Consider the following 22,255-nt stretch of genomic DNA (forward strand, 5'->3'; position numbering starts at 1 on the left):
GGATGTAGAGTGTTTCTGGGCCTGAAGCAAGGTAACAATGACCAAATCAGAATAACCTTTTAGTCTCAACTGAGCCCTTTCAATGACCACGCTGTAAGACCAAAGGGGAGCAGATCCTCCATGAGCACCGAACCTTGATTCAGTAGGCTGTGTACCTGTGGAAGGAGAGGATCCCCGCCAGCACCTGAATCAGGTCCGCATAACATGGCCTTTGTGGCCAATCCAGGGGTACGAGAATAATTTGACCCCGGTGCAATGTGATCCTTTTCAACATGAGGCCTACCATGAGCCAAAGAGGGAAGACATACAGTAGATGTATCTCCAGCCACAGCTGCAGTAGGGCATTGATCCCCATCAAGCCTGGTTCTTTCCAAGAGATGAAGAACTTGGGCACTTTGGTATTCCTTTTTGTACCCATCAAGTTCACAAGTGGAGAACCCCCATCGGTGGCAGGAAAGTCACACTAAGGCTTGGATCAAAGATGGTCAAGTCGAGATTCACTAGGAGGGCAGGTAGGATCTGTGGAATATACAGATGACTAGGAGTAGCCCGGAAGTGCTACAAGCTTTGCTGAAAGAGGTCCAGGGCTGAGTCAGGTAGCAGAAGTACAGTAAAGTAGGCCCCAGCAAGTAAACTGGACCAGATACTAATGATGGAACTGGAGAGGCCCAAGAAGATCCAAATACACTGCCAGGGAAGAAGGCCAGGAAAGTCTCAGCAAATCCAGAGGTCAGGGAAGGCTACAGACAAGGCATGGTCAGGCAAGCTGACCACCGCTGGCTTAATATTGATCCCTGTATATGTATTCCTGGTCATGCACAAGAATACAAGTATACTTTAAAAAATGTGCAGGTGCACGTTGCATCTTCCCTACTGGTTTGCAAAATGCTCATTTTGGCCAGGGCTTTAGAAGAATGATTGAGGGGGCAATTGTGCTTAGTCCTTTAGGTCTTGGCTGCTTACATGGCCGCTCTTTAACATGTAATTTTCTGGAGTATGGCTCCTATACAGGGGCATAGTCAGACTTCGGCGGGGGGGGGGGGGGGGGCACATTTTAGCCCCCTCCCGGCGCTGCCACCCCCCGCTACTTTGGACCCTCCCCTGGCAGCCCTCCCCCCCACCGTCATCAGGTACCTGTGGTGGTGGGGTCCCCAATCCCCGCCAGCCGAAGTCCTCTTCAGCGCCGGTCTCTGGGCCAGCGCGTTGCTGCAGCTGATCTGGATGGAAAGATTCTGTTTCTGCGTGAGTCGTCCTGACGTCCCTACTACCTGATGGCGGCAGCGGGGGAGGGTTGGCAGCGGCGGGAAGTTGGGGTCAGGACCAAATCTGGGGGGGGGGGGGGATGCCTCCATGGCCCCACGTAGCTACGCCCCTGCTCCTATATATATGAGTGCTGACACCAGAGCTGCCAAGTTTCCCAGTTCCAGGAGGGAGAATTTAGGCTGATCCTGGATTTCCGACAGCCCCAACCTGGTGCAGTGCAAGACCTGCAGTACTGATTTCAGTGGGTAGAATCAGGGACTACACATACCACACTGTTTTGGATGTAAGTTCAAAACCAGGGCTGGCCAAAAAGTCTCCCTCCTGGAACTGGGCAACTTGACATCTCTATGACACTTAAAAGATGTCAGAGCTGCCAGTTCCAGGAGGGAGGCTTTTTGTCCAGTCCTGGTTTTGAACTTACATCCCTAGCACACTAATTCTACCCATTGAAATCAGTGATGCAGGTTCTACAATGCACCAGGATGAGGTTATTAGAAATCTAGGATAGGCTTACAGTCTCCTGGAACAGAGTAACTTTGCAGCTCTGAAATATAAGCAGCTAAAAATCAGCACTTACACGTAAACATATGAAAAGCCATACTGGGTCAGACCAATGGTCCATGTAGCTCAGTATCCTGCTTCCAACATGGTCAATCCAGGTCACAAGTACCTGGCAGAAACCCAAATAGTAGCACATTCCATGCTACCAATCCCGGGGCAAGCAGTGGCTTCCCCCATGTCTCTCTCAACAACAAACTATGGACTTTTCCTCCAAGGCACTGAGTGATGCTGCTCTGTAAATGTGTATTAAAAAAAAATGATTTATCACCTTTTTTCAGAAAAGTAACATATACAACTGCATATATACCAGCTCAATAAACACTATAAACATAATACTCCCCAAGACCCTCCCCATCCATCCATCCCAAACCCTCACCCAGGGAGTCATGGTACCACAGTCACCAGGTACACAGACCCGATTGAGATCTCCAATGCTCATATGGTTGCCAGATTTTAGAAAAAAAGACAACAAATGAACATGTCTCAATGCAGTCAGTTTGGACATTTGAAAAAGAAAATCTACATTTTGAACAATATGCAGCACAGACATCAATATCTTTTGTTTCCAGTTGCGTGCCAAAGCTAGATTAACTGTGTAAAGAAATGTATCACCAACTTATTTTGTTCAACAGTGACTTCCAGTGGCTTAAATTGCAACAGGCAGAACTCTACCTGCCGCAGATATGGCTTTTGTAGTATCTGTTGTACCAAATTCAAAACAGACATCCAGTAAGACTGAACCACAATGAATGCCTACCAGATATGAAAGAATGTACCCCTTTCCCCACAGTTCCTCAAATACTAATCAGAAGCCTGAGGATACACTTTTTTAACCTCTCAGGAGAATAGTACCAGTAATAGAAAATTTTGAAACCATTTTCAGAGAGGTTACTAGCCACTTAGGGTTTAAGCAAGAACTTGAAGCCTTTTTCCCAGGTCTCCAGGTAAAGGTGGCAAGCAATGCTTCTTCCCATCTAGATGTATAGCAATGCCAGGGTGCAGAATACAACAGTAGAGCTAAGTACAAGCGAGATATACTGCCCTTTCCCCCTCCCCTCGTATAGCCTGTTCCAATGCAGTTTCTGCCAGGCTAAGTTCTCCCCGAGCCTTACGATGTATAAAATCCCATACCTGCCAATAATGAAACATCTCCCTCCCTTCTAATCCATATTCCACCTGAAGATCCTCAAAGGAGACAAATTCCCCCTCTTCCCAAAACTGCCCCAAAATATGCAAACCATTGGAGGTCCATCTTCTATATACTGGAGCTCTGGGGCCTGGAGGAAAACTGGGAGCATACTGTAAGGCTGTCTGGAGATGATACAAGCGATCCGAAAGAACTTCTTCCGAATCATGTACCACGTGGTCAAGGGGTAACTAATACCAATTGGCACCCTCCGGGTTAGCACTTAAAAGATCTGTCTTTGGTAACCATAGGGTAGCCCAGAGTGGAGGGGACCCTACCCAAGCCCACTCCCAATGAAACCACTTTTAGAAGTCCCTGGGATCCAATCCGCTAAAATCCGTAACTGAGTCACCTGATAGTATAGTAGCATATCAGAAACTCACATTCCCCCCTTGAAAAAGCATAGATCTCCCCACCTGTGGTGGATGCTTTCGCCAAATAAACACAAACATCTTACAATTAAGTCGTACAAAAAACCGCCACGGAATCGGGAGAGGAAGAGCTAAACAATGATACAGCAGCTTTGGCAGAAGCATCATCTTTACTGCCTGAATATATCATAAGACCCTCCCATCTATCAAGCTCTTCAAACAATTCATGAAGCTTAGGAGGAAAATTAGCAGAATATAAACCCTCTAAAGTAGCAGTGACATGAACCCCTAAATATATTTGATAGACTTGTGAACCCAGGGAAAGTAAATGTGTATTTTTATAAAATGCTTGCTCCTGTTGCATGTTCAGGGAAATATGGACCTACACATATTTTACAAAAGGCTGTGCATTCTGCCAGCCTTTTGTAAAATAGGCTGAAAATTGTGAATGTTTTGACCTAGACACCCTGAGTAAAATGGGGCTTTTGCATGCCTCAGCTCCCCCATTCCTGCCTTTTAGAACCAGGAAACTAGAGTAACAGGGAAACACCTGGGTAGTGTGTGAAACAGGTTTTTCTTACCGAGATGAGGAAAAACACCATACAGGTGAGAGAGAAACCACTGGTGTACCCCAAGTATCCTGCAGAGAAAAGAAACAGTAGTCAACATGTTGAAAGAATTTGACCGTATACTCATGGTTGTGAGTGCGGCCACAAGAGAATGGGAATTAACAAAGGGACAGTGACAGGGGTAGATGCTTACCCAAGTGTTTCATAAGAGCCAGAGGCAGGATGACAGTAACACTGACAACGACAATTAAAATGTTCCCATTCGTGTACCATTCTCTAGGAGGGAAGAGACAAAAAGCTGCCTGTAAGGACTGATGGGGCCTCCTTGGGCTAATGCAAGATGAACACTAAAGGGCTGTGTTACAACCCTGGAGACCTAAAAATTCACTTTCAAGGACGGCGAGGGCTAGAAGCAGTTACAAAAACACTGCTGAAACCCATGCAAGTGGAAAAGATGCAATGCAGCCAACTTAGCTCCACAGTGTGAGATTTTCCACCTTGTATTTCACAAGGCTACAAACATCAGCAGGTTACATAGAAGAGATTTAGAATACCCGGACTGGATTCCCAACTCATGATGGATCAATAGCTGAAGCTGGGCTGGAATTAGTGTATGGCTGAGTGCTCTGGGACTGCACTTTGTGGGCTGTCCTCATTGTGAGTGCTGTGTTGATCTGAACTGGCAGCTGTGCAAGGGGGAGGGGAACAAGTGTTGGCTGCAATAGCTCTGGCAGCCTTGAAGGGCATGAGAATGGAGCACTGACGTCCAGATGTGTCCATTTTTAGGTATAAAACAAAGCCAAGTGTGGCCCAGCTGCTGCGCTCTGTAAACTCATCACTCATGGCTGGGATGACAGCTATCAACCTCCCTCGTTAAGGAAACTGAAGCTGGCAAGGACAAAGCATGGCAGACTGACTCAGAGATGAACTTCCCTTTGGGGACCATGGCTCAGTTTCTTTCCTGTGAAGCTGCAAGGGATGAAGGAGTGCCTCACTGCTCGTGTAAGCAACCCCCATTCTCGGACTCACCCTGTGTTCGTAGTCTGTCCTAGGAAGGCCTGGATCACTAGTGGCAGCTCGTATTTAACAATGAATAAATAGCTTGACATTGCTGTGAAAGCAGGAAAAGTAAAAATACATTACATAAAAATAAATCCAGAAGAATATTTTCATTATAGTTATTTGTGGCTCCCTTGTTCTCTCTGTGTTTTTTTTTTTTTTTTTTTGACCCAAAAATGTCCTATTCCTTTTGGGCTTACAGCTCAATTGAAACTACCATTACTGGGACTATATTATCAGAAGCCTTTATTTGTAAATAGCTGAGGTTTTGCCCCTTTTCAATATCCCTATCTACATTATACGCTCACTGCAGTAATAATCCTCAGACAAGGGCTCTGGTGCAATCCTCTCTTCATAACCCAGTAATCTGGTCATTAGTCTACATTTACACCCCCCCGAGCTGTACACATTGATTCTATAGCATCCCCAGGCCTGAAGGGTCCTGGGAGCAGAAGCCGGGCCTTGGAATCAAACTCTGATCTCACTCATGGACACAAGCACTATCCCATCTGATCCATAGCTCCTTCTCTCTTTTCTTCTGTCATGTCCTCATTCTGTTTCTACTTGTTTACCTTCTCTTTCTTTCTCTCCTCCCCTCCGTTACTCCTCCTTATTCTTTAGTTCATTCTCTCTTTTGGTGTCTCTCAACCATCCTTTTCTTCCACTGCCCTCCCTACCCTCTTTCTCTTTCCTCATTCGTCTGACTTTTGTAAGATGCCAGAAGATCTAAGAAATATAAAATTCCTAGTTCATTTTCTCCTCTGGAGCTAAGGATCCAGCCTTATGGCACTACACAAGAAAACGTGGCCCTTGCAGGTTGCCACAACTCATACTACTGATTCCCTGGTGACAGTACAGCCCGTTGCCAGTTAGTGTCAGTGCTGGAGCCTCTGTGGCTCCTTCTTACCTCCAACATTGTGCATGCTGATGATAATCCCAGCCACGATTTTGCCCGCAGGACCAAAGGCTCTCTGTCCCAGCTGCTCATACGCCCGGATCCCTGAACAGCATGGGAAATACGAAACAGATTAGTACAAAATGATAGGTAAACTGAACTAGATTCACATGTAAAGTATTCTACAGGCTACACGGCACATGTGTTATGGGGAAAAGTGCATGCATTTCAGCATGTGGTCAACAACTGTGGCACGACACAGAGGTTCCCATGGAACAGCAGGTGCTTTGCAATGCAACAATATGTGATGTATTTTAAAATAGCTAACGGGGGCCTATTTGCATAAGGCCCAGGCTTACCTACTACTCCAGCACTCTTTAACAGCAGGTGGATAGAATAGGCTGAAAGTAGCGCAATGCATACCAAGAGAATCCTGAAAAAGGAAGGCACAGCGTGAACTTTCCACTGGAGATGAAATACTTCAGACCTGTTCCTCACAGGCACAGCACATTTTTATGAGACCTTCTTGAATGATCAGATTAACTCTGTGGGCAGACGCAGCACGGAATGCCTCAGTAATACAGAAACTAACCTACCATTAAAGGACAGTGCAGTGGGGCACCTAGAGGCTGACATAGGGCCCATGATTGCCTTCTGCCTCTCTCCTGGCTCTGAAAAACCCTCATTGCCACAGAGGAGGAAGAAAGGGGTCAACACCATTGTGACCTCAAAACTGAAGGGGAGCAGCGGCTGCCATACAGAGACAGTGAAACAGCCACATTTCTGTCCATTTAGCTGCCTTTTGTAGTCCTGTGGCTCTCCGGTGGGTTATTCTATAAAGGCAGAAAGGCACATATGTTACCTTTATAAAACAGATGCAACACATGTGCCTTCACAACCTAGATGCCCGGTTATAAAAAAATATTCTCCTTGTGTGCAACTTTGTTAGCTTAATACAAATGTGAACTGCCATCACCTCTGTTGAAATATCTGTTCTTTAAAATAAAGCCCCCAAAATAATCTTGTAAACTCAAGGCTTTAAAAGTCCATGCCATTTCTCACATCAATGCCAGTGTAAAGATTTTCTTTCAAAATTATCACCTGGAAAAAAAAACACACACACACAAACAAACATTTGAAGAACTGTGTGCATTTTTTCATTTATATCTCTCTATATAAAACGCACCGCCAACGTTCTATGAGGCAAACTTACCCAGCATTCCAAGTTAAGTTGTCATGGTCCAGATCAGTTTTCCACCATGAGTGCTTGCCCCGCCCTCGCGTCACAACGTGATGACGTTCGGGGCAGGGCAATGACACTCAACGAATCCCCAGTTCCTTCGCCCTCCGACGCTCCACCCCCCCTCCCCGACGCACACAGAAAATCAGCGACCTACGCTGATCCTCCACCCCCCCCCCCCCCATGGAGTGCCGTCCGAACACCTGATCCGCCGCGATCACCACGGAGGGAAAGTCCAGCAACAAGGGGAGGGGGATGGTAAGGAAAGCGCCTTGCTAGCGCCCGTTTCATTGGCCTCAGAAACGAGCCTTTCTTACTAGTCTTTTAATAACTTCCATGTTTTCTTTTAGATATTCAGCCCATTGGGTTTCGGATATAACATATAATAACTATGATGACGGTTTATAGTTTTTACCAAAATGTCAGTGTTTTTCATATTGGTTGAATGTAACCAGTTGTTACTCTATCTTGCACATTCCCCCCAACTATTTCCTACCATACATATACTTCATTATACCACAATATCACAGTGTATTCATTCATACTATGTATTTGTTCAAACCGTAATCGGCTAACACCGTTAACGGTTATATGTAAGCCACATTGAGCCTGCAAAAGGTGGGAAAATGTGGGATACAAAGGTAACAAATAATAATAATAATCAATAAAAATTTGTTGAATCTTAGATATCCAGCCCATTCTTAACATAATTTTTATAAAGAAAAGAAAAAAAAAAAAAAAAGCAAAAAAAGCGACTCTTGGCATGAAAACTGTACTCAATTCAACCTCCCCAGAAACAGAGTTAGCCCTGGGGTCTTGTAGAGTAGTTAAAAAAATCAACTATGAAATCCCCCGATAATGCCACAGAGCGATTTTGGATTTAATTACTTGTCTTTCCAAATCCAAGCACAAACTGAGTTACATTCTGCCCCCACACAGGGATCGATAAACTGGACAGAAATGGCTCCTAACTGGTTAAATCGTCTGTTTGGGGCTAACCACTAATGTTCAGCGGCACTTAACCGGTTAGTGCTGCTGAAAATAACCGGCTAGCGCCAAACTGAAAACCAGCTATTTCGGGGGTGTTCCGAGGGTGGAGTCGACACTTGGTCAGGTAAGTGCTGATAGCCAGTAGGCAGCTGCACACCTCATCCTCCTCTGCAATAAACGCCATGCATCTGTTCTACATTACAGGATTATAAATGCAAGTAATGTGGAAGGGTAAAAGTGAGACCCCCTAGAAGCTGGCACCACCTGAAGCAAAAATGTTAGTTTTTACCCCACAGAAAATTAATGGTTAAAAAACAAGCTGTTGGGTAATATTTGTTATTGGCTGTGGCTAGCCTTCAAGAGCTGGGTTGAAGTAAGGCTGTCTAGGACTGCTACCAATCCCTAACTCCATCCGCTTACAGAGATGCAATTGTATATAATCTATAACCTTATGCCTGACCCTTAGTACCAGCGTAACTGTGTTGTCTCTTCCCAAGTGGGCACAGGTCTGAAAAGCTAGCCACATATGTACTGAGTAAGTCCAATGAAAGGGTCTCGCTACAATGGAATAAAAGTTATATTTGTTTTCCTTCTACTCATTTCATATTTTTCTTACGAGGAATTTAAAAAAAAGAAAGTGAAACAGGTCAGGGAAACAACAAAAATATGACAAGAGCCCCATAGAGACCCAGAAGCAGCAGCATGACAAAAGGAAAAGGAGAATCCACTACACTTCGACCCTATATATCTAAGTTTTCCCCAATAACTTGGCACATCTGTAAACTGGGGTGGGGGGGGGGGGGGGGGGTGTACTGCACAGCAGGACCAGATGGCCTTATGGGACATTTAGGCATGCCCCAGTCAGCTGGAAAATGACTCACTTTAAATTGCATTCCTCTTCTGGTTGGCTCAGAGCCATGAGCATAGCTAACGGGCAGTTTTCAATTCTGCTTTCTGTGCTGGCAATGCAGATTCACTGCTTCTGAGTGCTAGGTTGATCTCGCAGGGCACACCACTTGGTTGCTCCCTAAGCACGGCCAAAGTGCTAGCGATGCAGAAGGAAGCATCGGGATCAGCAATGCAGCCTGCTCCCAGCGATATTCTGATCAGTAACCCGGATAAGTAACCGGATAAAGTAAGGACAGTCTTTTTTGTTGCCCAAACTCCGCCCCCAGACCACCCTGGCACTACCCGGATAGTGCCAAAGGCAGTGTATCCAGATTTTTGGTAGCATTATTTGTGTAATACCACTGAAAATCTGGGTATGGACCCAGTGAGGGGGACTTATCTGAGTAGGAGCTGTTCCTGCCTGGATAAGTCCTGAAGAATAACAAACCCTGTATTTCAGAATACGCAAAATTGGATAAAGCCTCCTTAATAAGCTATTTATTAGACGCTGACTGAAACTGCTTTTTCCAGTTTCAGCCGAAAACGAAACTGTCTAAACACTTTCAGCCGAAACCAAAACTGCAGCTAAAACTTATCACCTGATTTTGACCGAAGCCGAAAACAAGACCCAATGATTGGTTGTGTGAATGTGAATCAATGAGGCCCACTGGGAATTGTCAGAGCTTGCAGTCAGCACAGCAGTCCTCTGCTAAATCCACAGGAGACTTTACTCTCCAATCCCAGGAACTGCAAGCATAGGCTGACAACTGGGAGAATCACCGTAATGAGGACTTCTCAACAAATCCGGCACATTTAAGTTAAATAGTTTATCCTCTGAGAAAGGAACTCTGTGAGAACGCATTAAAAAATTCATGATTACCAGATTTTTATGCTTACCCAAACTGAGCATAAGTAACAAGAGAAAGTAGCTTTGAGATGTTTCCCGTTTTATATTTAGTTATAAAACTGATTAAGAACAAGCATGATATAGATTCTTACTAAAATAGGGTAAAGGCATCCAGACGTCAGTCTACACTGCGGACATTATACCAGCCTGATGCACAATCCAGAATGAAAAAGCACATTGAATGCCACTGAATGCAAGGATTATAAGCTCTGAAAAATTACTATCAAGGACGATGAATTTCTCAAATTACTTTTTAATATATAAACTTCATTTTATTTTGTAATATCATTTTCTTACTAACACTACAAGCTGACTAGTACTTGTACTTGAAAACAATCACTCCGGTTCCTCTCTCATAGGGGCCGATATTCAGACCGCTGGAGTTAACCCGGCTAACTCCCGCGGTCAGTGCTAAATCCGGATATTCAATGCTGGGCTGTTTCCGGCGACCGGCATTGAATATCCGGTTTATTTTTGGCTGATTTGCACATAACTGGCTAGGTCGATATTCAGACTTAGCCGATTATGTTCAAACTGGCCAAGATATACCATGTTTTCACACAGCCAAACTTAGCTGCTAAAGTGGGGCTCAAAATCGGTGGATAGCTGGATATATGTAGCCCAATATATCCGCCTAGTCACTAACCGGCGATAATCAGCGGGAGATAGCCGGCTATCCCCCACTGAATATCACCAGATGTTTGATCCTGTCTGGTTAAATGCTTTTGAATATCGGGGGGACAGAATGTAGCTCCTGCATGCCGCAAGTTTGATTAAAACTGCATCTTCATCATGCCCAACAAAGCCTGGAAATTCTTTAGAATCACCCAAATAGTATCCAACCCAGAATCTATATAATACTTTAAATAATGAAAGACCATAATTTACCTCCAAGCAAAATAGCCTCTGCACACACAGACCTCAGCTCATGAAAACTGAAACTAAAAGCCACAGTGCTTTTACAATGGCTGACTTTGCACCACATCTGGAGTGACTGCTGATGTCATATGTCCAGTGACAGGTAATTCCTAAGGAGTTTATCATCCCGAATTTACAGACTTAAAATCTTTTGTATCAAAAGCATTTATTTGGATCACTCCAATATAAACTACTATTCAAGACCATAACTGCAATACTTGCAACTGCAGTACACATACACACAAAAAAAGGAATGCAAAGAGTAGAACCACCCCCCCCCCCCCCCAGACTATCTTACAGTCCCTGGTAGTCTAGTGGTATATTCAGAGCAGGAGTGGTCCTCACTCACTCTTGCCCATGTCAGGTCGACTCTCAAAATGGCTGCCATGACCTCTTGCAGCAGTCTTGCAAGATTGCCACTAGAGATTATAGCAACCATTCTGAGAGCAGAGACAGTGACTGGAGATCACTCCTGCCCTAACTATATCCCTACACCATCAGGGATTGTAAGATAGGCCCGAGGGGGGCACCTGAAAGAGTCAACTCCTGTTTGGAGGGGAGAGGGATAGAGGGAGACAAAAGGACCAAGCACAAATTTTTAGCTTCCACCGAAAATGTACAGTCAGTTTCGTCTGAAACCAAAACTATGGCTGTGTGCCTTTTGGGCGAAACCAAAACCAGGCAGAGAAAGAATTTTGGGCCAAGTTTGGCACCGTAACTGTAACCAAAACCGAAATTCAGTCAGCCTCTACTATTTATGCATTAACAATTCCCCCACCATCACCAATTAAATGAGAAATTGTCCCTAATTAACAACTGTACCTCCTTTGCGCTTTACTTTTTTATTTACACTTCCAAAAAACTTTCTGTAATGTACTGAAGGGTTAATCTGAAGGGTTAGATATTTTTCACAGATTCCTATTCGTGCAATCCTATCTATTTAGCTCACAGATACACATTAGACCCAGATATGTAGTCAAATTATTCAATGAATCAGCTGATGCTACCAGTTATCTGCTGCAATGTCAGTTATTTCTGTACTCTGGAGAGGAGCTATTTTCGTTCTTGTTTTTTTTACTTTTCTGCCAGTTTCAGTTTGAGTTTCAGTACATAATCTATCTCCACATTTCCTTGTATATGCACGGTAGCAGTGAGTGAATGTTTATTTTGAGAAGTATGCTTTTATGATGACAGCTGATATTTAGTAATTAATTTTTTATTTAACAAATACCATGTGCAGGTTTAAATCAAATGTTAAATTATGTCCATGTGTGGGACATTTTATTTTGAATAAAATATAACAGTCAATATAGACAGGGGTTGACATTTAAAATTAGTTATCCACAGGGATGGACTGACAGTGGTCGGGGCCTTTGGGCAGCAAAGGTCATTGGGGCCCCTTTGGCCACTGCCCCGCCACTTTCTCTGGTCCTACATTGAAGGGCCTGGTGCTCTAGTGGCTTCTAATGTGCCCAGCTGGTGGCGGTGCTGCCATGTTTTCTAAAATGGCTGCCGAGACTTACCACAGTAGTCTCGCAGGTCTCGGCTGTCTCACGACACTTCCGAGGGAGGCAGTCACTTTTAAAACATCGCGGCACCATCATGCAGAGTAGCGGCAGCAGGCAGGAAAGAGTAGGATTCTTTCCTGCCCCTGCAGAGGCCACTAGACCACCAGGCCCTTCAAGGTAGGACCGAGGAGGGCTGCAATGTGCTGTGGCAGTGGCAGGCAACATGGCAATGCATCTGGGCCCCGGGGCACTGCCTGGTTGCCCGAATGGTCAGTCCACCCTGGTTATCCAGACACCTGCACCAGCTACCTGGATAAAGGGAAAGGGAAATGGGACTTGATATACCGCCTTTGAAGTTTTTGCAACTACATTCAAAGCGGTTTACATACATTCAGGTACTTATTTAGTACCAGGGGCAATGGAGGATTAAGTGACTTGCCCAGAGTCACAAGGAGTTGCAGTGGGAATCAAACTCAGTTCCCCAGGATCAAAGTCCACTGCACTAACCACTAGGCTACTCCTCAATAGCAACATTCCATGTAGAAGTCTGCCCTTGCAGATCAGCAATGTGGCCGCGCAGGCTTCTGTTTCTGTGAGTCTGACGTCCTGCACGTATGTGCAGGACGTCAGACTCACAGAAACAGAAGCCTGCGCAGCCGCGTTGCTGATCTGCAAGGGCAGGCTTTTACATGGAATGTTGCTAGTGGAATAGCAACATTCCATGTAGAATCTCAAATAGTAGCAACATTCCATTTAGAATCTCAAATAGGGAAAGGGAAATGGGACTTGATATACTGCCTTTCTGAGTTTTTTGCAACTACATTCAAAGCGGTTTACATATATTCAGGTACTTATTTAGTACCAGGGGCAATGGAGGATTAAGTGACTTGCCCAGAGTCACAAGGAGTTGCAGTGGGAATCAAACTCAGTTCCCCAGGATCAAAGTCCACTGCACTAACCACTAGGCTACTCCTCAATAGCAACATTCCATGTAGAAGTCTGCCCTTGCAGATCAGCAATGTGGCCGCGCAGGCTTCTGTTTCTGTGAATCTGACGTCCTGCACGTATGTGCAGGACGTCAGACTCACAGAAACAGAAGCCTGCGCAGCCGCGTTGCTAATCTGCAAGGGCAGGCTTTTACATGGAATGTTGCTAGTGGAATAGCAACATTCCATGTAGAATCTCAAATAGTAGCAACATTCCATTTAGAATCTCAAATAGGGAAAGGGAAATGGGACTTGATATACTGCCTTTCTGAGTTTTTTGCAACTACATTTAAAGTGGTTTACATATATTCAGGTACTTATTTTGTACCAGGGGCAATGGAGGGTTAAGTGACTTGCCCAGAGTCACAAGGAGCTGCAGTGGGAATCAAACTCAGTTCCCAAGGATCAAAGTCCACTGCACTAACCACTAGGCTAAATGCTGCTGAGAAGGATATTCAGTGGCACTATTTGGATAGACTACTGAACACCTTTATAGAACACCACAGTATTCTCTGGGTAGACAGCTGACTATCTTTATAAACCACCACAACACTATCCGGGTAGTACCGCTGCATATCTTCACAGACGCAAGCATGTACACCAGCTCTATGGATGGTATAAATAATTGTGCCTAAATTGTATGCTTGTATTTGCCCTAAGATACAAAAAGTATTCTAAAAAGAAAGGTAGGCTCCAGATGAGTGTGTTCTTGTGCTTTAATATATGTGCCCCTTTATAGAATTACTTTCCATTTAGGCCACTATGTTCTTTAAAATCCAACCCTGTTACACAGGTCTTACCATACCATCCTCCATTATAAGTTTAATAAATATTTGTATCCTGTCAATCTGTTGTCCTTAGCGGGTTCAAAAATACAAACACAATCATTATAATACAAACTAGTACAACAAATATATACAGTACAAAGTCACAGCAACTTGAATTAATTACACTCAGAAAACCAGATAATAAGTGGCAACATATTATAATTTGTGATCTTATCTTACAGCAGAGAAGGCTTTTCCAAAAAGACATTTTGATTCTTAAAAGCTGGTCTCTCATCAGTCTTATTCCCCCTTCCCCAAAGCACACAGGCACTGAGTTTCCTTTCCTAGCTATAACAGTTCAAAAATAAATATATACTACCAGATCACATAAAGTTTAAACTCAATGCCTTGTAGCGCTATAGAAATGCTAAATAGTAGTAGTAGTAGTAATGTCTGTGAAAACAGGAAACTGTTGAATGAGTTTAGTTTACAAAGGCCATGTGACTGGTTTCTGTTAACAGATTACCATCAAACAGAAATGGTTACTATGACAGCCTATAAATCCACAATGTGGAGAACAGCACTGAGCAATGCAGTCAGAGATCAACACCATGTAGCAGATGGATACAGTAAATACAGGTCTGATTACAAGCAGTTTCCAAGCACACCTTGATAGGTTGTCTATGCATATTCTCATGAACCCCAGAACGATGCTTTCTTTGGCTTGGTGCAAGTATTACAGTAAGCATTAGCAGAAAATTGAGACATGAGGTTCATTACTGTCACGGTATGCACAAACCTAACCCGTTTAGGGACACTATTCCCTGGAGAAATACACTGCTAAGGTCCACCTATATAAAAGAACAGTCATTTGTCATGTAGTGAATGATGGCACAAGAAGAACAACTGGTCCATCAAGTTTATCCAGTTATTCCTGTCCACACTGCAAGGGAAACAGCCCAGCTACCTTTCACAGACTGTGATCATTTGTAATGAATCTCTTGAACAGGCAATTATGTTAGTCTACTTGGATACAAGGAAATAAGAGTCAATGACCAAGTTGTGGGAGATACATTAAATTAGTCCAGTAAAAACATATAACCCAAAACTTGGTTGTTGACTCTTCTAAGACCCCATGGCCCTTCCAGTAGGTACCCTGTCACCAACAAGTCACCACTCTAATTTGACCAACATGAGAATTTCTGAGAGAAGACGACATTTCTCTGGGGTAAGTAACATTATTTTGCTCTGTGCTTGGTAACTTAATTTAGTGTCCAATGTTCCTGTAGTAAGCCATATGGGAACAGATTGATGGGAACATTGGACACTAAAGGGTTAAAGACTGGGGTTAAAAGAGGAATTGTAGGATATTGATAAACATAGTTAGAATTAAAAAAAAAAAAAAAAGGAAGCAAACTTTATTAGCTAGTCTCCATACCCTTTTCCCCATAGTTTTAAAACTTGAATTTTCTGCCACACATTAACAGATAGACTCTAGATGGCAGAGCTGGGCCTAGTTGAGTTCTCATTCCCACCCACTCCTCGCTAAACTCTTCATTTACAGTCAATTATTCTAATTAGGACAAGAGGAGAGTTTTCATTAAAGTTTAAATTACATTTAATTAGTTTCTGAAAAGCAAACACTAAATAAATTACATATTACACAATATAATCATAAGGCTCTTTATATTCATCTGATATCCCTAGTACCTTAAGAAGTTTTAATTAAACAACTCTATAGTACTAAGATGAAGACAGCATTCCAGCAGCGAGAGGGGTGCTATCCAGCCTTTTGCATTGAGTGTCACATGTATGATTATCTCCCAGTTGGTGAAAGGTTATATGTGTGTGCTCAATGCAAAGAGCTCCTAGCTCTCAGAGAACAAGTCTGTTCTTTTGAGGCTGGAGTAGAAGACTTGGAGGAGCTGAGGGAGACAGAGAGGTACATAGAGGAGTCCTACAGGGACATTGTAGAGAAGTCCCACATCCAGTCTGGCAGCTGTGCTGCCTTGGAGGAGGGAGGTCTTCTAAAAGGAGTGCATCATCCTGGTACAGCTGGAAGTAATCCTGTAGCCAGGACCAGCCCACCAGGGGATGCAATATCCTCTCACACCTAAGATGTGTCTCCAGGAGCTTCTGCCCTGGAGGGAAGGGTTAGGATGGCTGTTGCAGTTGGTGATTCGATTATTAGGCATGTAGGTGGCTGGTGGACGTGAGGATAGCCTTGTCACTTGCCTGCCTGGTGCAAAGGTGGTGGACCTCACGCATCACCTAGATAGGATTTAGGCAGTGCTGGGGAGGAATCAGATGTCTTGGTACATGTGGGTACCAATGACATAGGTAAATGTGGGAAAGAGGTTCTGGAAGCCAAATTTAGGCTCTTAGATAGAAAGCTCAAATCCAGAACCTCTAGGGTAGCATTTTCTGAAATGCTCCCTGTTCCACATGCAGGGCCCAATAGACAGGCAGAGCTTCAGTGTCTCAATATGTGGATGAGGCAATGGTGCAGGGATGAGGGTTCAGCAGATAAGATAAGGAGGCAATGGTCAGATGTGTACCTGGCAACATTTTATGAAGTCCACTGCAGTGCCCTATTGCTTTCCTGGGATGTTTGAGGGGACCAGTCTACTAAAAATATTGGCTCCTCCTACATCCCAATGGCTTGATTTTGTGCATTTTGCACTTGGACATTTTTTTGTCCTTGAAAATGGACCAAAAAACAAAACATCCAAATCACAAAACCTTATTCTAAACAGTATTTTTGAAAATAAAAGATAAGACTTTTCTTGTTTGAAAATGACCTTCTTTCCTATTCAGGTTTTGGACGTGTTTTGCAAAACATCCAAAGACAGACTTAGACGTCATATCGAAAATGCCCCTCCAGGTGTCTTTAAATAAAAAGCAGACAAAAGATTGCAAATTAACACTGTCAACTGCTGAGCAAGATGTAAATTGGAGCAACAAATATAATTTGAAATGTCTATATGTGAATGCCAGAAGCCTAAGAAATAAGATGGGAGAGTTAGAATATACTGCACAAAGTGAAAAATTAGATATAATAGGCATCTCTGAGACCTGGTGGAAGGAGGATAACCAATGGGACACTGTCATACTGGGGTACAAATTATATCATAGTGATAGGGTGGATCGAATTGGTGGAGGGGTAGCATTGTATTGTTTGTTTGTTTGTTTTTTATTTGTACCCCACGCTTTCCCACTCATGGCAGGCTCAATGCGGCTTACATGGGGCAATGGAGGGTTAAGTGACTTGCCCAGAGTCACAAGGAGTTGCCTGTGCCTGAAGTGGGAATTGAACTCAGTTCCTCAGTTCCCCAGGACCAAAGTCCACCACCCTAACCACTAGGCCACTGTTAAGGAGGGCCTTGAATCAGATTGAAAATTCTGCAGGTAACAAAACACATCTATAGACTGAAATCCCTATGGATTGAAATTTCATGTCTAAAGGGGAAAAGGATAGTGATAGGAATGTACTACTGTCCATCTGACCAGGATGAACAGACAGATGTAGAAATGATATCAGAAATTAGGGAGGCTAACAAACTGGAGAACAAAATAATAATGGGTGATTTCAATTACCACGATACTGACTGGGTAAATGTAACATCAGGTCATGCTAGGAAGGTAAAATTCCTTGACGAAATCAAGGACTGCTTTATGGAGCAACTGGTACAGGAGCCGACAAGAGAAGGAAAAATTCTAGACTTAGTCCTTAGTGGAGAGCATGAGCTGGTGCAGGATGTAATGGTGCTGGGGCCACTTGATAACAGTGAACATAATATAATCAGATTTGATATCGGCTTTGGCGTAAGTACACACAAGAAATCCAATATGTTAGCATTTAACTTTCCAAAAGGAGACTATGATAAAATGAGCAGAACAGTGAAAACAAACTTAGAGGAGCAGCTGCGAAGGCCAAAAATTTATATCAGGGGTGTATTCAAAAATACCATCCTGGAAGCCCAGGCCAAACATATTCTATATATTAAAAAAAGGAGGAAGGAAGAGCAAACGACAGCCTGTATGGTTAAAAAGTGAGGTGAAGGAAGCTATTAGAGCTATAAGAAAATCCATCAGAAAATGGAAGGATCCAACTGAAAATAATAAGAAACAACATAAGGCATGGCAAGTCAAACGCAAAGCGCTGATAAGGAAGGCAAAGAGGTATGTTGAAAACAAGATTCCGCTGAAGGCAAAAACACATAGTAAAAACTTTTTTAGGTAGATTAAAAACAAGAAGCTGGCAAAAGAATCGGTTGGATTGCTAGATGACCGAGGGGTAAAAGGGGCACTCAGGGAAGAAAAAGCCATAGCGGGGAGATTAAATGAATTCTTTGCTTCACTGAGGAAGATTTGGGAGAGGTACCAGTGCCAAAATGGTATTCAAAAGCTGACGAGTCAGAGAAACTGAATGGAATCTCTCTAATGGTGCAATTTGACAAATTGAAGAGCAGTAAATTGCCTGGACCAGATGGTATTCATCCCAGAATACTGATAGAATTGAAAAATGAATTTGGAGAACTTGGGAGATATTGTGTATCTGGATTTTCAAAAGGCATTTGACAAAGTACCTCATGAAAGACTACAGAGGAAATTGGAGAGTCAAGAGATAGAAGGTAGTGTTCTATTATAGATTAAAAACTGGTTAAAAGATAGAAAACAGAGAGTAGGGTTAAACGGTCAGTATTCTCAATGAGAAGAGCAGATAGTAGGGTTTCCCAGGGGTCTGTGCAGGGACTGCTGCTTTTTAACATATTTATAAATTATCTAGAGATGGGAGTAACTAGTGAGGTAATTAAATTTGCTGACGACACAAAGTTATTCAAAGTTGTTAAATCGCAAGAGGCTTGTGAAAAATTACAAGAGGACCTTACGAGACTTGGAGACTGGGCATTCAAATGACAGATGACGTTTAATGTAAGCAAGTGCAAAGTGATGCATGTGGGAACGAGGAACCCAAACTATAGATATCTAATACAAGGTTCCACATTTGGAGTCATCGACCAGGAAAGGTATCTAGGTGTCACTTGAGATTTGCTACGCTGCGACATGGTCTTCAGTCCACACATTCACATCTCACTACTGCCTTGAGCAGGATACCCAACAAGACAGTCGGTTCGGCCTGACAGTCCTGCAGAATCTATTTGGTGTCTAGAATCCAATTCCACCCTCCTAGGCCCAGTTTTCTTATGTTCCAGGCTGTACCTTCATAACTACTATATATATGGTTTCAGGTTAATTGATTTGGAGGACTCGATGTTTCAAGTCCCTATTGTCCTAGCACTGTTGTTTGTGGTGAGCCTTGTAGCTAGAAATTCCTACATGTGAGACTACAACTGGGTGCTGTTTGTCCTCAAAGAAAGAGAACAAGCAGGTATTCTCCGAGGACAACAGGCCAGATATTCTCACATACCCTCCCATCTCCCTTAGGAGTTGTATTCCTTTAGCTATATTACCTGACTGAGGGACCTGTGCTTGCATGTCGGGCAGAAAGGCACCATGCATGCGCAATAGGATGCTACCAGAATTTTCCTGAAACATCTATACACTAGTCAGCGTCCTCACCGGGCTCTGTTGGATGACATCACCCACATGTGAGAATACCTGGACTGCTGTCCTCGGAGAACACCTGCTACAGGTGAGTAACTTCGCTTTACAGTCTATCTCCTCTGTCTCTGTTCTCCTCTATGGTAAGCATAGGTAGATCTGCTAGTCTCATCTCATAGGGCTTTTGGTGCAGATTCTCCTTTTGTGAACCTCCTCCACTCTGTCTTTGTCCTACTGGAAGTATGTTCTCCAGATCTGGACACAATACTTCAGATGAGGTCTCACCAATGATGTATATAACACAACTCAGCTGCTTCATGTGGTCCAGCAGTTATGTGTCTCCCTGTGTACCCTGATATTCCTCTGTGATAGATTCTGTATCCTTGTGTCAGTTACCCAGGCTCAGGTAGCTATATTAACAATCAGATCAGTACTTGCCTTCTATGGACTATCCATTACTAAGAATGTATGACTTGTTGTAGGAACCCAGCATGGAGACTTTTTTTTCCCCCCCGACTGATTTTGTAGTTTGGACATAACTTCTCACAAGTGAATCTATAGATACAGGAAATGTCCTGCCTCTTTTGACTGCATAGCATCCTTCTTAGTGTGGGCTTAACCCCAGCCTGCACCTCTAGCCCCACAGGTGGAGACTTTCTTCCTGGGGCAAGGGTCCTAAGAGTGTGCCTCTAAGACAGCTCTCTACATCGTTCACAAAATGTCCTTTCCAAAGAGTGTTCCACCCTTCCTCTTGTAACGAATCCCTGTCTTGTAAGGATGCACATTTTTTTTGTAACATCAGATTTCACGTTGTAATACCATGCACAGTTTTGTTTACTGTGTACTAAATAATACTCTCTATTTTAAAATGACACACATGAAAACAAAATGACACAAACATTTTCTGCCTGCACACCTGCAACCTCCACACACTGTGAGCTGAGGGTCTCCACAGCAGTTTCCTCGCCTCCCTCTCTGCTCATGACTTCAACAGGCCAATGCTCCCCTCTCCCAAGCGACAGTCCATTCAGGCAAGGGGCACACTGTGATACTTACACAAAGAGAACGATGCCTGTGTTGGACATTGCAAAAGCTAAGCCCAGAATGCCGCTGCCCATGATGGCGTTGCTGAGGTTAAAGATGGACATCCCAAATGAAGTCTTTCCTTCGAACTGGAACAGCCAAAATAAAAAGGAAATGAGAGTGTAAGATCAAGGGGTTAGCGCCATACACAGGAGCTTTTGAGTTCTACTCACACTGAATCTAGTACTGATTAATTCTATTTCTTCCTTCCTCCCCACACTGCAACTTTCTTGGATCCTCTTTTGCTTTGTTGTTTCCACTGTCCCTCTCCTTCAGTCCCTTCTTCCTTGCTCTCTAACCCTTCCCCCCTGCCTTATCTCTCCTCCCCCCCCCCCCCCACCCCAAGTCTCTCCTCTTGATTTTTCCTTCATTTCCATCTCTCCTCGGTCACCTTTTCCATTAATCTTCCTCTCTCTTTTCTCCCCTTTCTGTATACCCTCTTTTTCCTTTCTTTCTCCTTTCCTCCCCCTTGCTCTTCCCTCTTTTTCTTTCTCCCTCTGCCCCCCCCCCCCCCCCCCGTTCTCCCTCTCTCCCAGGGCTGGCTCGTGTATCTCATACTCAAGACCAGCACTTCCTAAACTGTGGGCCACAACCCAAAACAGAATCACAAAATTCACATTAGAGGTCATGCCTACATTTGCAGCAACCCTCCCCCTTCAAAAAAACAAAAAAAGCCAGGCTGCATCAATGCTCAGAGTAGGATTACAACAAAGGCAAACTAGGCATATGCCTAGGACCAAATATTTAGGAATGGCCCTTTCAATGGCACCCAGGGCAGATTTTTGTCCTATTAAATCAACAGCTGGCAGACAGAAGAGAATGGGGAGGGGACCAAAGCCACTGCTTTCTGCAGAGAACCGTCTATTCTCCCACTGACTAGAGAACACTGCACAAAGTATGGGGAAACGTGGGCGAGTAGTGTTTGTTACCTGATGCTTCCTCAACTGCTGGTTCTCCCTTGCAATTAGAACCACGCAGAATCCCATCTGTGAAAGTTTTCAAATGTATTTATATTTCCAAGGCAGATCCCAAGGCACTTGTTTACCTAGGACCCATTAAAAGGGTTAATCCTGTCCTGTCAAGAAGAGCTAAACGGGGACTGCACTGGTGAAAAATCAGGGAAACACTGTCCTAGGTGAACCTTCAGGCCATGCACCTCCACCTACCCTGCATTTCCCATTCCCTCCCCCACGTCTAGTATTTTGCCTTCCCTCTCCCCTCCTCCCATGTCTAGCATCTCTCTTTCCCTCTGTCCTGCTGTAACACTAAGTGTGGCTTCAGGCCTGCAGCATCCTGCCCCCTCTTATGCAAACTTCCTGATGGAGGTACTCAAAAGGCTGTCACTGCATTGCCTGTCTTGTGGTACCAAACAGATGCCCCCTCCTCTTCTTAATTCTGCACCCTAGTGGCAGGGCTGACCTTGCCCTCTCCCTTCCCTTTGCTGGTGTTGGAGAAAGTGCTTTTGATTGCTGCAGCTTCACCACTTCCCACAGCTGATT

At 43.9% G+C, this 22,255-nt stretch overlaps 1 protein-coding gene across 4 annotated transcripts in view; it reads right to left on the reverse strand.

Annotated features, from left to right (window-relative positions):
- The window catches only part of SLC38A5 (solute carrier family 38 member 5), a 181,322-nt gene that overhangs the window by 23,010 nt on the left and 136,057 nt on the right, over nt 1-22,255 (reverse strand). For all 4 annotated transcript variants that reach the window (XM_030193955.1, XM_030193957.1, XM_030193954.1 and 1 more), the window contains 6 exons: nt 20,730-20,845; nt 6,264-6,337; nt 5,917-6,009; nt 4,980-5,061; nt 4,144-4,226; nt 3,963-4,021 (listed from right to left, as the gene is read on the reverse strand). In XM_030193955.1, the coding sequence (XP_030049815.1) occupies nt 3,963-4,021; nt 4,144-4,226; nt 4,980-5,061; nt 5,917-6,009; nt 6,264-6,337; nt 20,730-20,845 (507 nt within the window). The remainder of the gene's footprint in view (nt 1-3,962; nt 4,022-4,143; nt 4,227-4,979; nt 5,062-5,916; nt 6,010-6,263; nt 6,338-20,729; nt 20,846-22,255) is intronic.

Source organism: Microcaecilia unicolor, chromosome 2 (assembly GCF_901765095.1).
Source record: "Microcaecilia unicolor chromosome 2, aMicUni1.1, whole genome shotgun sequence".
Classification (NCBI taxonomy): Eukaryota; Metazoa; Chordata; class Amphibia; order Gymnophiona; family Siphonopidae; genus Microcaecilia; species Microcaecilia unicolor.